Here is a 13,393-nt window from a genome sequence, read left to right on the forward strand (position 1 = left end):
AAACATAACTTTTGCTATGTAGCTGCCCATGGTGAGACTAAGAATTCATTCCATACTTGTTATTATCTATTCAGTCTCCTTCACCCAGTTTTATCTGCTCCTTTCTGCTGAAGACACAAACATCTGTGAGCTTTTCTATCTATCTGTCTCCTCCTCCTCCCACCTCCCTTCTGAGACATCTGATGTAAACAAGTCCCTGACTGGCTTTATCTGCAACATTGTAGCTTCCTTGTAATGTTGGGAGGGTTAATCACAGTGAGTTCATCAGCAACCTGACCTCAGAATAACCCTCCCAGCATTACAAAGAAGCTAAAATGTTTCAGATAAAGCCAGCCAGGGACTTGTTTATATGAGCTGTTTCAGAAGGGAAGACCAGGGAGTGAGGACTTTCTGCAGCTTCAGGGTTTGACGACTCTGGATAGAGGTGGCAGCAGAGAGTACCATTTTAGCTTGGAAAGAACACACCACTTCCCTCAAGGCATACAGCAGCTGATACGTACTAATCATTACACTTACCAATGCGTGTATTAAAGGGGGAGGGGGATGCAGATGAGATTTTCCAGCAGTGTTGAAGCTCAGAGTCATTACTGCTATCATTAGAAATGGAGGAGGAAGAAAATGAACCCCTCATGGGTACATACTGGTCATTCACATCCCAGCATCTGGTTAAGTAGCTATGTGTATTCTCAGACATGTGGCTATAACCACTTTCAGTACTGCAGAGACAAAAACTATGATTACAAAAACTCTTGTAATGTAATACAGGAATGACAGTGGCAACAAATGCTTGAAAGTAGCAAATTTCATATATAATGCACAGGAGCTTGTGGAATGCAGTCCACTTTGGGTAGCACCAAAATTCAGTTATTCACAGGATAGGGGTAAGAGATTGCAAGGGTCTGACCTCTGTAATCCACGCTGATCTCTGTACTGGGCCCCGGCTTCTTTGTTATGAATACAGCCGTGGGCACGGCATGTGATTTGGGGCGATGTTCATTCCTATAGAGGTGCCAGAAAGAGCCAAATAAGCACTTCCTGGCTTACTCGGCTCTTTCTGTCGGCTCCATAGGAATGAATAGAGCCACAGGTCATGTGCCGTACCTGTGTCTGTATTCATAACAAAGAGGCCGGGAGCCCGATACAGAAATCGACAGGGGGTACGGAGGTCGGACCCCTGACAATCTTTTACATGTCCCCTATCCTGTGGGCAACCTCTTTGGGATATTTATTATTTTCTATATAGTTGCCAGCATATAAACAGACTTTTTGCCAACCACATAACCCCTTTAAGGTCCCTGGTGCCTTAAGAGGGACCTCAGACTAATGTTAATTTCAAACAGCCCTCCAGAGGGTAACATCCTCACACACCATTCCAGCTAAACAACAGTTGACAGCTCATCTCTATAACATAACTCGTTGGACACAGGCTGAAGGAGGGCCACTACTATTTCTGTCCCTACGTATAGGGGGCTCTTTTCACCCAATCCTTCCTAGCACATTCTAGTTTGAGGCTAAAGTTTCAAATGCATTTTTTATTCCTGATTTGTAGTTATTATGGCTAAAGTTGACGTTTGATCTGGTTATGAATCAGCTTAAGTTAGGTCAAGGGAGAAAAAACTGATAAGAAACCAAGCAGAGAATAGTTTCTCTGATAGTGGGCATTGTAGAAGACAAAGTAAACATTTTTTTTTTAAATAAACACCTCTTTAGAAAGTGTTTTTGTACCAAATAAATTAATGCTTCTCAAACATGACTATAGCCTTTAACTGTCTTGGCTCTATTTGGTGGTGACGTCTCTCACGGCCCCAGAAGACATCCGAGAATTAACCCATCCGCAGATTGACAATGTACTCAGCCTACAACACTTTGGTGACAGCCAGTAAATAACTCTGACAGCTATTATCTTTTATCAGCGGGATGCCAACAGCCAGCACTCACACCAGTCAGCACCCACACTACACAGTGAACAGAGTTTGTCTCCGTTTATGGTGTAGCAGTAGTGACCTGTAACTCCCTTTACTATTTCGACATTAACCAGAAAAACCCCTTTAATTTTTAATAGATGTATATTATATTACCTAGGTGATCTTAGATTTGGACGGGATGAAAATCTGCCACTGTCTGAGTTGCTTGTTTTATTGTCAAGAGTTTCACCAACAATAGACTGAAGCAAATTCTCTTCTGGAAAAAAAAAAAAAAAAAAAAAAGAATTGACAGAAAGACATTACTTCTTCACACAAAGTGGAGACCCTTTCTTTTTGGTTTTATTTTTACAGTATAGGAATAACTTGTATAATAACATAGACCTGCAAGTGACTAGGTCCTAAGGCTGTGGTATGGCGGAGTAGTTCGGGACCACCTATGGCTTCTGGAATAGTAGTACCAGTTAAAGATTAGCTCTGCATAGAAGATCACCTTTACTCGGGCCCTAAAAATAAGTGTTGTGGTCCTCAGTGGGGACCGAGCACTTACCCCTCCCTTCTTATGTTAATGTTTTCAGCTGTACTGCAGCCTCCAGTGACCATTACATGATCACTAGAGGCTGCAGTGCAGAGGAGAACTCAGCAGAGCAGGAGTGATTAGTGGGAATCTGATTGTGAAAGGAAGAAGCTATGTAACAATCAGTATGGCAGGGAGCTCTATTGGGCAGGTTTACTATAGCTTGATATAGCAGTATAATGCCCTAATTAGACAGAACGAGCCAAAACAGATTATTAACGCTTTTAAAGCTTCAAAAGATAAAGAAACTGCAAAATCTAGCTAAAACCTTCAGATATATATTAAAGCGACTCTGTACCCACAATCTGTCTCCCCCAAACCACTTGTACCTTTGGATAGCTGCTTTTAATCCAAGATCTGTCCTGGGGTCCGTTCTGCAGGGGATGCAGTAATTGTCCTAAAAACAACTTTTAATCCTACAGCGCTGTGTCTAACGGCTTGCATTTGTATATGCATTAGGCTGGCACCACCTCTCCATCCTTCCTCCCCACCCTCCTCATCATTAGGAATGATCCAGGAACATTTACTGCTGTTTCAGCTTTGCACAGGTGTATTAACGATCCAGCCCATGTTCATTATACACACAGGTGGGGAATAGGAAGCAATCTGTCTGGAGCATTCCTAATGATGAGGAGGGTGGGGAGGAAGGACAGAGAGGGTGTGCCAGCCTAATGCATATACAAATGTAAGCCCTGGCCGTTAGACACAGCGCTGAAGGATTAAAAGTTGTTTTTATGACAATAACTGCATCCCCTGCCGAATAGACCCCAGAACAGATCTTGGATTAAAAGCAGATATCTGAAGGTACACGTGGTTTGGGGGGGTCAGATTGTGGGTACAGAGTCGCTTTAACAAATATATTTACAAAAATTAGGACTAGGGAAAATGCTTTTTTTTTAAGAAAGTAGCTTTCAAAATAATGATATTTTGGGCATGCTATTAAATCTAGTTTTATTGTTTTTCGAGGGACGATGTTTTAAGGGAACTTGCCTTGAACTTTTTTGTATACATGGGATGATTTGATTTTTTAATTTTAAGTTTTTAAAAAAAAATTCTCCACTTAACTTTCCTTTGGGGACTTCGATTGGCCACTTACTATAGGAACAGGCTGCATACCTGCTGGAGTTTTGAAAGAGTATACTGCCTCAAGGGTGGAATGATACTTACCTTATGACAACAACAGGGGCATAGCTAGGATTCATGGGGCCCCATAGTAAAAAAAACTGTATAGGGCCCCATGAATCCTGTACAGGCCCCATCCCTATACTCACATGACCTGGTGCAGTCCCACGGTGTTGTGTTTTTTCAGATCCCCGGTGCATGAGTTATGTCACTGGCATGGCGGGGAGCTGGGAGAACGGAATGCAGAGGGGCTGCGCTGGATCATGTGAGTATGTTGTGGCAGGGGGGGCTGTTGTGGCAGGAGGTGCAAAGCAAAAAAGAGACTGGCAGGACAGGGAGCCCCCTGCTAGTGGATGCTGTGAGCTGTAGCTATCATGGAGGCAGACCACCCTGCCACATGGGCCCTGCCTCCATGGTAGCTGTGCCACTGAACAACAATCCTCGGATATCTAACCTTCTGATGAACACAAATACACTGAACTATCCAGCGATTAAGTCAAATTAACACTAACTTCTCTTTCAGCTCTTTATGGGCAACTGTATGAGAGGTTTTGCTGAAGTTCAGATAGATGATATCCACGGCATCTTCATTCAGCACTTATTTGACAAAGTCAAAGAAAGCAGTGAGATTATTCTGGCATGATCTGTCCTCAATAAATCCATTCTGGATTGGGTCCATAAGGTTTTCAACAGCTATGTTAATCCATAGATATAATTTAAGACCAAAAATTTTTGGGACATTTTAGGCTGGGGCCATACAGTAACTGCTGTGGGTACATGACAATAAAATTCTTTTAAATTTCCCTTTTCCTTGTAGCAGTGATGGATACATATATAGTTACCTGAAAGTGTGAAATGTGGACTGCAGTTGGACCCCTCTGACAGGGATATAGGATCATCACCAAAGCTACAGGCAGACTGTAAGCCAGACTGATTATTCCGCTTTTTTTCAAACAAGGGTTGTGTGAAGCTAAATCCTGACTCTAATGGAATATCATCCCGAACATCATACAGACTATCACAAGAGGACATCCAGAAGGGCACTGAACTAGTAGGAGAGAAAACACAAATGTTTTTAACTATTTAAAATAAAGGGGTTGGCCACTTTATAGTCAAATAGTTCAGTGTACAGTAATAGTAATTGTACTCGCTGCATATACTTACAGCAGCTCCCTGTGTACCTCATAGAGCTAAAATCAGACTCCCCACCTCCAGGCTGTGCTGCTTACTAGGTGGTGATTCTATCCATAAGATGGCAGACATGGAGGAGCATGTGACCATGCCCTGCCCCCTGTGTCCTCCATAAGCATATACAGGCTCAGGGGTGGATATTGGGGGCGGGGCATGGTCACATGCTCCTCCAGATTGGGTGGGGTTTCAAAGGCCTTACACGGTCACTTATTGGGTAATTTTTTTTTTTTTATGTTTTTTTTTTTTTGGGGGGGGGGGGGGGGGTAGGGGAGGGGGGGTATTGTGCTATTCTACATCCTGCTCTTGAAAAATTAAAGCTAAACTCTGCGCAATAAAAAAGGGTACATTCACATATAATGTATTTGCTGAACATTTGATTCTTAAAGGATCAAATCTGCAGCAAATACAGAGGGGGACATTTATGAAGACTCATACGCGTACGTAGGTCTCTAATAAAGTGATTGGCTGAGCAGCCTGTCACTGAAGAGACGGGCCCTAAGTGCCAGAGGCAGCGGGGAGCAGGAAACGCAAGGTAAATGCTGCAGTACACCAGGGGACCTTGGACACATAAGTATAAATTTTATTGTTTTCTATGTAAAAGCAAGGGCTTCACAGACATCGCTAATGCTATATATATACAGCCCTAGCTCCACAATTGTCAAGTTGTGTAATAGGCTCAGTAAGGGAGCGCCTATCTAGCAGATCGGCGCATGTTTATTTGGCAAATCGGGCCTTGTAATATGACCTTAAATCTTTGTCCCTTATCAGGCAAATTCCTAGCAACACTCTTTGCCAATAATTAGCACATGTATAAGGGCCTAAACTGTTGGCAGTGGTATACTACAGTGGGGCCGTTCACCCATAACACTTTTGAGTACTGTTGATTATAAGAAAGCTAGCTGAATGATTTTAGAGCATATTAATCTAGGACCTATTCACATATACATACAGGATCTGCAGCAGATATGATGACGTTTTAGAAAAGAATGGATTACTGTTAATACATTGACTTTGTTGACAACAGCAACTAACCAGTATTCTACTAAAACAAACCAAAGCTCACCTCTCTAAATGCCAGAATTCATCCATACCAAGGTCAAAGGTAAATTTGCTGCTTGTTACAGACCTCTAAATGGAAAGGTTTATTAAATTAATTATATGAATTTGTACATTATATATACAGCTACATTGTATGTATTAAATATGTGGTCTCTTGTAGTTATGTGTTACTTACGCAGCTTAGAGAACTGATGTCTGCCAAAGAATCTGCTCTTCCAGGAATAGATAATATTGATGATGAATCCATCTGCGCCTCCTCTTCTGTAGCTGAAGAAGAGGTAACTGAATCTTCTACAAATACCTAAAATAAAAGGTTATTTACATATATAATTTACATACAAATCCTGAGAAAACATAAAATCAGGCTATATTATATCTTTATTTCAGGCTTACCAGGCTACGTGTTTCTCTGAAAAAGAATGAGAACAGAAGCTGCGCTGGAAGAACCATCATAGACGTAAGGATCCCAATACAAACACTTTGCCATGTAACCAGAGACTGGAATCCTAGAGGCAAGCTGAAATGTAGGCAAATAATACAAGTTCTATAAATTAAAATTTAGAGGGGTTGTACAAAAGGAAATATTTTTTCAGAAGAAGGACCATTGTGTCTCTATTCGAATGGAAGAGTGGCAATATTTCTCTAGTCATATACATATGTCCTCTCCATAATCACAGTACAATTATATGAATATGTGGTAAATGGTTTAGAACAGACCTTTCTCCATGAACACCAGTAGCGCCATACCACAGGGAGCAGGTTGCCATGTAAAGATGAAAGGTCAGCGCACAGCAAGTTACTCTCTGGGTACGAGTAAAGCGGCTGCGTGCCGGTCTCCACCACACAGACAACCAGAGATGCCAGTCAGTTAAGCCAAGAGCGAGTTGTGCCGGAAAGACTTGGGAAAAACTGGAGAGCTCCTGAGGACCTGAGAAAAAGTAGTAGTTCAACTTTTACGTACAGTATGTTCGTATAGACTGAGCAAGATCTGTTATTGATGAAATGGTTGGAATTATGGGAATACTGAAATCCATCTGTGGGATTAACACAATATTTCCAAAAAAGAAGAATAGTGTAAAGGCATGTTCATACAAGCAGGGTCATAACTAGCAATGTAGCAGCCATAGCGCCTGCTATGGGGCCCATTGCATCAGGCATGCTCCTGTATTACAGTGGGCCCCCTGAGCTGTCATCATTTGGAGCACCAGGTCAGTTATGCAGTTATGACAACACTTGACAGCTTAGTGGTCAGTCAGAAAGAGTTGGGCAATCAAACGTTTGCTATGGGGCCCAACCAAGCATTTAAATGACACTTCAGGTAAAAGCTGAACTTCCCACCCACAAAGTTTGATTGTGGATAGGGCTATGTGATGATTTCCTGCCCCGCTACCAAAAACCACTATGTTGCAATAAAAAAAAAAAAAAAACGACATGGCCTTTTTGTGAGGAAAAAACCAGGGCCAGGTGTTAGCTGTGAGTCAATGGAATTTTCTGAAATGCCATACGTTCTTGGCGTTTTTTTTTTTTTTGTGGGGCATTTTTCTCTCCTCTCTTCTCTCCTCCTTTTTGGCTCTGTGGCAGTTTTTCCAAAACACTGCATAGTAAAGGTTTGGTGTTTTTCTGCAAACTGTGGTATTTGTCTTCCATAGAGTTCTATTTAATTTTTTCTGTTCTTCTCAAAAAACACCAAAGGCAAAAAAAGCCATGCACACCTTATTTCAAAACCGCCAGAAAAAAAAGCCGAAATAATCTTTGGTCTGGGGGCATTCTTACTGGTTTTCATGGTTATTATTACAACCACTTCCCAGGACCTGAATGAGCTCATAGGCCTGAAGGAAGGATGAATATTTCCAAGATGTACTCAGTGCCGATGCAAAACATTCACATTACATTCTACAACTGCTGGGTTGTGCCTCTAAACCATTTATTTCAATGGCCTTAACTTTTAGGATTTTAAAAGAACCAATGAGAAAAGGTAACCACCAGAAGAAGTGAATAATATGACCCCATAGTGGAACTTACATGTGGCTAAAACCTCTTTTTCCACCCTTCCCCCATTCCGTTCATTGTCTACTGAAAGCCAATCATTCACCACGAAGAAATAAAGGAAATCTGTCTGCTTATCCCAAACAGCCACATACTGTAGGAACCAGGAAGGATCCAAGCCTAAAAAGACAACAGTATCATTGAGAGTATATCATGTACATGAAGCTTCCTGTTGCACTTGGCAGATTTATATATTAAGGGGTAACCCTATAGTGGCTATACCGATTTATCAATTCCCTGCAGGAGTTTCTGCTTATTTTCCTTCCTCTTGGTAAGTTTGTCAAAGAGGCTGGAAACCCCGAAACCTGAACGCTTGGCATTTAGCTCTCACTGACTTCAGAAGTTGGATGGAGCCCTAGGCAGTCATGAAAGAGATGGATATAGCCAGAGGCTGTATACATGTTTTCCTGACAGCCCTAGGACTGAATCCCACTTTTCCAGTCAACAGGAGTCAAATGGCATCTGAACCCAAACGTTTGGCACGTTTGCTTATCACTACTGTTGATCCATATTTGCGGCAGATATCTCCTTTCTAATTCACTAATAGAAATTTGTTACTAATATCTGTCAGGTTACAGAAACTCTGGAGCTGTGATACGGCCATGTCTAAAAGCCTGCTAACTTACATTGAAAAGGATATTGTTACTTCCTTGTTGTCCTGCATTTATGTCATGTTAAATCCCCTAGGTAGTAAAGTGTATAATAACATTGCATTAAAGGGGCACTCTGGTGAGATTTTTTTTTCTTTTAATCAGCTGATGTCAGAAAGTTATAAAGATTTGTGATTTACATTTATTTAAAAATCTTGTCTTCCAGTACTAATCAGCTGCTGTATGTCCTGCAGGAAGGAGTCTGACACATTGCTCTCTGCTGCCACCTGTCCGTGGAACTGTCCAGAGCAGTAGCAAACCCCAGTTGATTTGAAAGAATTTTTTTTCTGCTGGAGTTCCCTTTTAAGAAGTTGTAATTATTCCAATCCTCTAATCTATTTTACAATACCACCATTAGACCAATAGAGGAAACATGTAAAGGAAACATATAAAGAACATATTCCCATCAAGGTCTTACCAGTATTATCATGCCACACACGTATTTTCCAAATTTCTCCCAAGTTATAATCAGTTTCAACCTGGAACATGTCCAGACCCCCAGTAGTCAAGCTTCCCCTGCTGTGAAGGTGGCGAGCGCCACTCTTGTTTACTCCATATAGACATATACCCACATGTGCTGTGGTCCCTGGGCAGAAAGTAAATAAAACAAGTTAACAGGACTATTAGTGCTCTAGATGGCGATCATTTTATTCACATCAGCAGTCTTCAACCTATGAAGGATGCCGAAAGAGACTGCAAATCATAAGATACACTATAAGATACACATCAGCTTAATTTTGTTGTTCTACATTATCACACTAGCAGAATAGAGACCAAACAGCGTGCTTCATGAACTATCCCACATCCACTGTACACTATAAAAAAACAAATGCCGTTTACTCAACACCATTGTTTCTATAGAATTATAACCATAATGACTGAAGTACTTACCTGCTCCTCGTCTCCAGCCGGTCTTCACCAGCACCCAGTATCTGTACTGACCTGCTGGACCACACAGTGGAATGGTTCCTACTTGTGATACATCCATATGGTCCAGTTTATGAGAAATAATGGCCAGCAGCAGATAAAGAGAAAAGAGTCCCAAACAACACACCAGGGCAAGAGTCCACTGCCGAGGCGCCTAGGAGGGGAAGCAAACAGCGGGATAATATAAGGAATTGCAAGGGAATTTATCTAATTATTTGCAGGAAACTTGTTTTCAGCACAGAACTACAATAGATATATATGTTTTTTATGGCATACATTTGACTGGTATATTTTAGTCTACTTTTTCTGTACTGAAAAGCATAATACTAGCATAGCTCACTCTGTTTTCTTTTTGTTTGTTTTGTTTTTTCTTGTAAGTCACATACTCTTCTTCAGACCCTTCTCAATCATTGGGGAAGCTAAATACTAAACACCATTTGTTTTAATGACCGAACTGTGTCTTCTCTGCATTCATTAATAAGATATTGTGTGTAAATAGCTGTAGAATATCAAGATAAAAATAAATAATAGAAGAATAAAGAAATATACTTACAGGCGAAAGCAAAATAAGCTGATGTGGTGGCACAAACATACTGGCTCCGAATAGTGTAAGGTGGTTAGTTTGGCAAACAGCCTCATGCGGTAAGCTAGAATTGCTAGATGTCACCCCTTCCGTCCTCCATGTCTGGCTTGGCATATGGAAGTATTGACAGAGGCTTGAAAAGAGGCTTACCGACACTGTGACTGGGCTGATAGAAAGCAGGCTAGTGATATTTACTTGGTACTCAGAATGTGATGTTGGCCAGCTGGAATACAAGATAAGATGGGTGCATGTATTAATATTGGGGAAAGGACATGTTTCTGCCCTAGTCATATCTCTAATAAGCCAATCTAAATGAGCAGATTGGCTTGACCACTTTCTGGCATACAGCACCAGGGGCACAAACCCTACTAGCCCTCCTGACTACACCATTGGATGAATCCTGAATATGAAAGGAAATAGACAATAATTCTATAAAAAAAAAAAAATGATGGATTTGTAGAGAAAGAACACACTGTAAGTACTGATAAAGCTTGTACATATACCTCCATACACTCAGAATACACACTGTAAGTACTGATAAAGCTTGTACATATACCTCCATACACTCAGAATACACACTCTAAGTACTGATAAAGCTTGTACATATACCTCCATACACTCAGAATACACACTCTAAGTGCTGATAAAGCTTGTAGATATACCTCTATACACTCGGAATACACTCTGTAAGTACTGATAAAGCTTGTACATATACCTCCATACACTCAGAATACACTCTGTAAGTACTGATAAAGCTTGTACATATACCTCCATACACTCGGAAGCATAAGACTTAGACTTTGTTCTAATTCGTGTCCAAGGGTTAATGTAAAGTTGTGACTCTTCTGTGTGTCAGATTCATTAGAAGGATAAACAGGTCCGTATGAAATAAGCAACTCCGGAGACTCTTCATGAGACCAATCTGACCCTAAGCAATAAACAATGTCATCTATTAAAGCAATATTATACATGATGCCAAGTAGTTATGGGCCTCTTTACTTCCCGCTGAGACTATAAACGCAGAAGTAACAGCCTGGATTGGCACTTTCTTATTTACAATACCTGTATAGTTTGTGCAGATGATTTACAGGTATTATAGCCATGCTTCTCAAATCTTATCGGCTTAAAGGGAATTTTGCCACAATGAAAGTGCTATCTTATAATAATATTATAGAGCACAAAAAGTTGAACAGATTGATGTGCAGCTTGGTGGGAAAAGATTAAGTATAACTTGATTGTAATTCCTGCTCGTTCTGTTCTAGTAAATTATAGGATCACTCACTGGACTCCTTAGCATGGAAAGATCAGAGATTTTAATCAATAAATGAAAGTTTACAGTGAATCTTTTACCGCAAAGATATATGTCAACCTGCTCAGCACCTTCTGCTCTATAACACTATGTCAATAGATCAGATAGCATTTTAATGGTGACAGGTTCCCTTTAAAGAGGACCTGTCACTTTACTGTTTTTGACACCACAGCCAAAACTGCAAGGTAAAAATGTCAGTATTTTTACATTTAAAAGTAAGTATTGCACAGACTAGGTCCACTTCTGCTCTCTAAACATTCCTACAAGACTTGGCAAATAGGTCTCAGCCATATTATGTCACTCCTCTGTCGTTACTGAACTGTAATATGAAAAAAAAACTGGTGATTGTTTATGACTGTAGCAGTAGCAGAAACTAATGGCACCACTATTAGGGGTGTATGCCTTAGAACAGTCTAATCTTATATGCAGTGTCAGACTGGCCACCAGAGGACGGGAGAATCCTCCAGTGGGCCTCCAGCTTTAGAATCTGCACAAACACTGACTGACCTTTTGTTTCTCACTGGTTCTTTATTGGTGGGCCCCCAGCCCAGTCCGACACTGCTTATATGTCTCAGTAAGGCAATATCATTAAGTAGCGGGTATCCTCAGTTTGGGACATATTTTATTTTTAGCCAAAATGAGTCATATAAAGTCTTAACATTACTGTAGATGCAATCAACACTAACTGGGGTCTGTTCAATGTGGACAGAGTGATGGTGACCTAATATTTCACGACATTCACAGTGTATGAGACAAAGATGTCAGTCATACCATGATACAAAGAAGTTTAGCTTCATAACACTACATAGGCTTGTCATGTAAATAACCTCAATTGTAAGCATGTAAGTGCAAACATATAATCCAGAATTTCAGCTTCTACATTATGAGTTAAGTACCTATGTCTATTTCACTCACCGCTGTTCATTATGGAGACCATAATATACAGATGCACTCCTGCCGAACTATGTGTCCTTTCTTGTAAGGTTACTGCAAGGTTGGCTGAACTTCTTGGCAATAAGAAGACTGATACAGGACTCAGAACAACTTCTTTCTTTACAGCCATTCTCAACTTAATTGTAGCTTCTGCTGGTAGGTCTTTTACTGGTACAGAGTCACCTCTTGGTGATGTGAACTCTAAAGCCACCAATTGGGAAGTTATAGACTTATTTGGAAAAAGTTCACCAGATAAAGGATTACTGTCCAGTTCAATGAACACTTGTACAAGTTCCGGGTGGTCTAGCAAAGTATTTGGTGCTGGAGATTGGAGCTTAGCTATATGACACAAGGACGGTGAAGAAGAGCAAAGAAGTTGCTGGGGGTGAACCATTGTTGCTTGTATTTTAACTCCAGGGACAGTCACTGATAAAGGTTCTCTGTTAGCCATGAGTGATTTACCAAGAGTTATTGCAAAATATCGAGTCAGGTTAAATGCATAAAGAGAAAGAACATCAGAATATGAGGAAGTCATAACACCACCTGAAACACAATCATGAAAAACTAATATTAGAAGAAAGACACAGCTCTTTCAGGTTATCATATGCATCTACAGTAGGTGAATTATTATACGTTCAATCTAATATCTAAGAATTTAACACACAATAAGGATGTTGGAACCAATATACATTTGTCATGCCAAGAGTCAAGACGAGCCAGCTTTATGGACTATGGGGCGGGGGGGGGGGGTAGCATTAGAGACTATTTCACACTTTTTTGTAAAGAGTATTTATCATGAAAAAAAAACTTTTGACATGTCAGTCAAAATGTTTGATTGGTTGTGGTCTGAGTATTCAGACTGTGAACGATCAGGAAAACGAGCTGGCAGGTGACCGTATACCAGACAGCCACAGAATGTAAGGGCCGTATTACACAGCCCAATATTCCGGATAAGTGAATGCCGATTTGCTAGATCAGTGCTCGCTTACATAGCCTATTACATGGTTCCACTATTGTTCAGCAAGGGCTGTATATACTGTATATATAGTTAGCGATGTCAGTGCATCCCTTGCT

At 40.7% G+C, this 13,393-nt stretch overlaps 1 protein-coding gene across 1 annotated transcript in view; it reads right to left on the reverse strand.

Moving 5' to 3' along the window:
* LOC138771863 (polycystin-1-like) overlaps positions 1 to 13,393 on the reverse strand; it is a 125,269-nt gene that overhangs the window by 13,989 nt on the left and 97,887 nt on the right. The window contains exons 26-38 of the mRNA XM_069951866.1: positions 12,302 to 12,862; positions 10,846 to 11,005; positions 10,048 to 10,300; positions 9,459 to 9,648; positions 8,986 to 9,153; positions 7,894 to 8,037; positions 6,589 to 6,799; positions 6,265 to 6,388; positions 6,047 to 6,172; positions 5,876 to 5,940; positions 4,464 to 4,669; positions 2,079 to 2,181; positions 517 to 716 (exon numbers count right to left, since the gene is read on the reverse strand). Of these exons, the coding sequence (XP_069807967.1) occupies positions 517 to 716; positions 2,079 to 2,181; positions 4,464 to 4,669; positions 5,876 to 5,940; positions 6,047 to 6,172; positions 6,265 to 6,388; positions 6,589 to 6,799; positions 7,894 to 8,037; positions 8,986 to 9,153; positions 9,459 to 9,648; positions 10,048 to 10,300; positions 10,846 to 11,005; positions 12,302 to 12,862 (2,511 nt within the window). The remainder of the gene's footprint in view (positions 1 to 516; positions 717 to 2,078; positions 2,182 to 4,463; positions 4,670 to 5,875; positions 5,941 to 6,046; positions 6,173 to 6,264; positions 6,389 to 6,588; positions 6,800 to 7,893; positions 8,038 to 8,985; positions 9,154 to 9,458; positions 9,649 to 10,047; positions 10,301 to 10,845; positions 11,006 to 12,301; positions 12,863 to 13,393) is intronic.

This window comes from Dendropsophus ebraccatus, chromosome 14, assembly GCF_027789765.1.
Source record: "Dendropsophus ebraccatus isolate aDenEbr1 chromosome 14, aDenEbr1.pat, whole genome shotgun sequence".
NCBI lineage: Eukaryota > Metazoa > Chordata > Amphibia > Anura > Hylidae > Dendropsophus > Dendropsophus ebraccatus.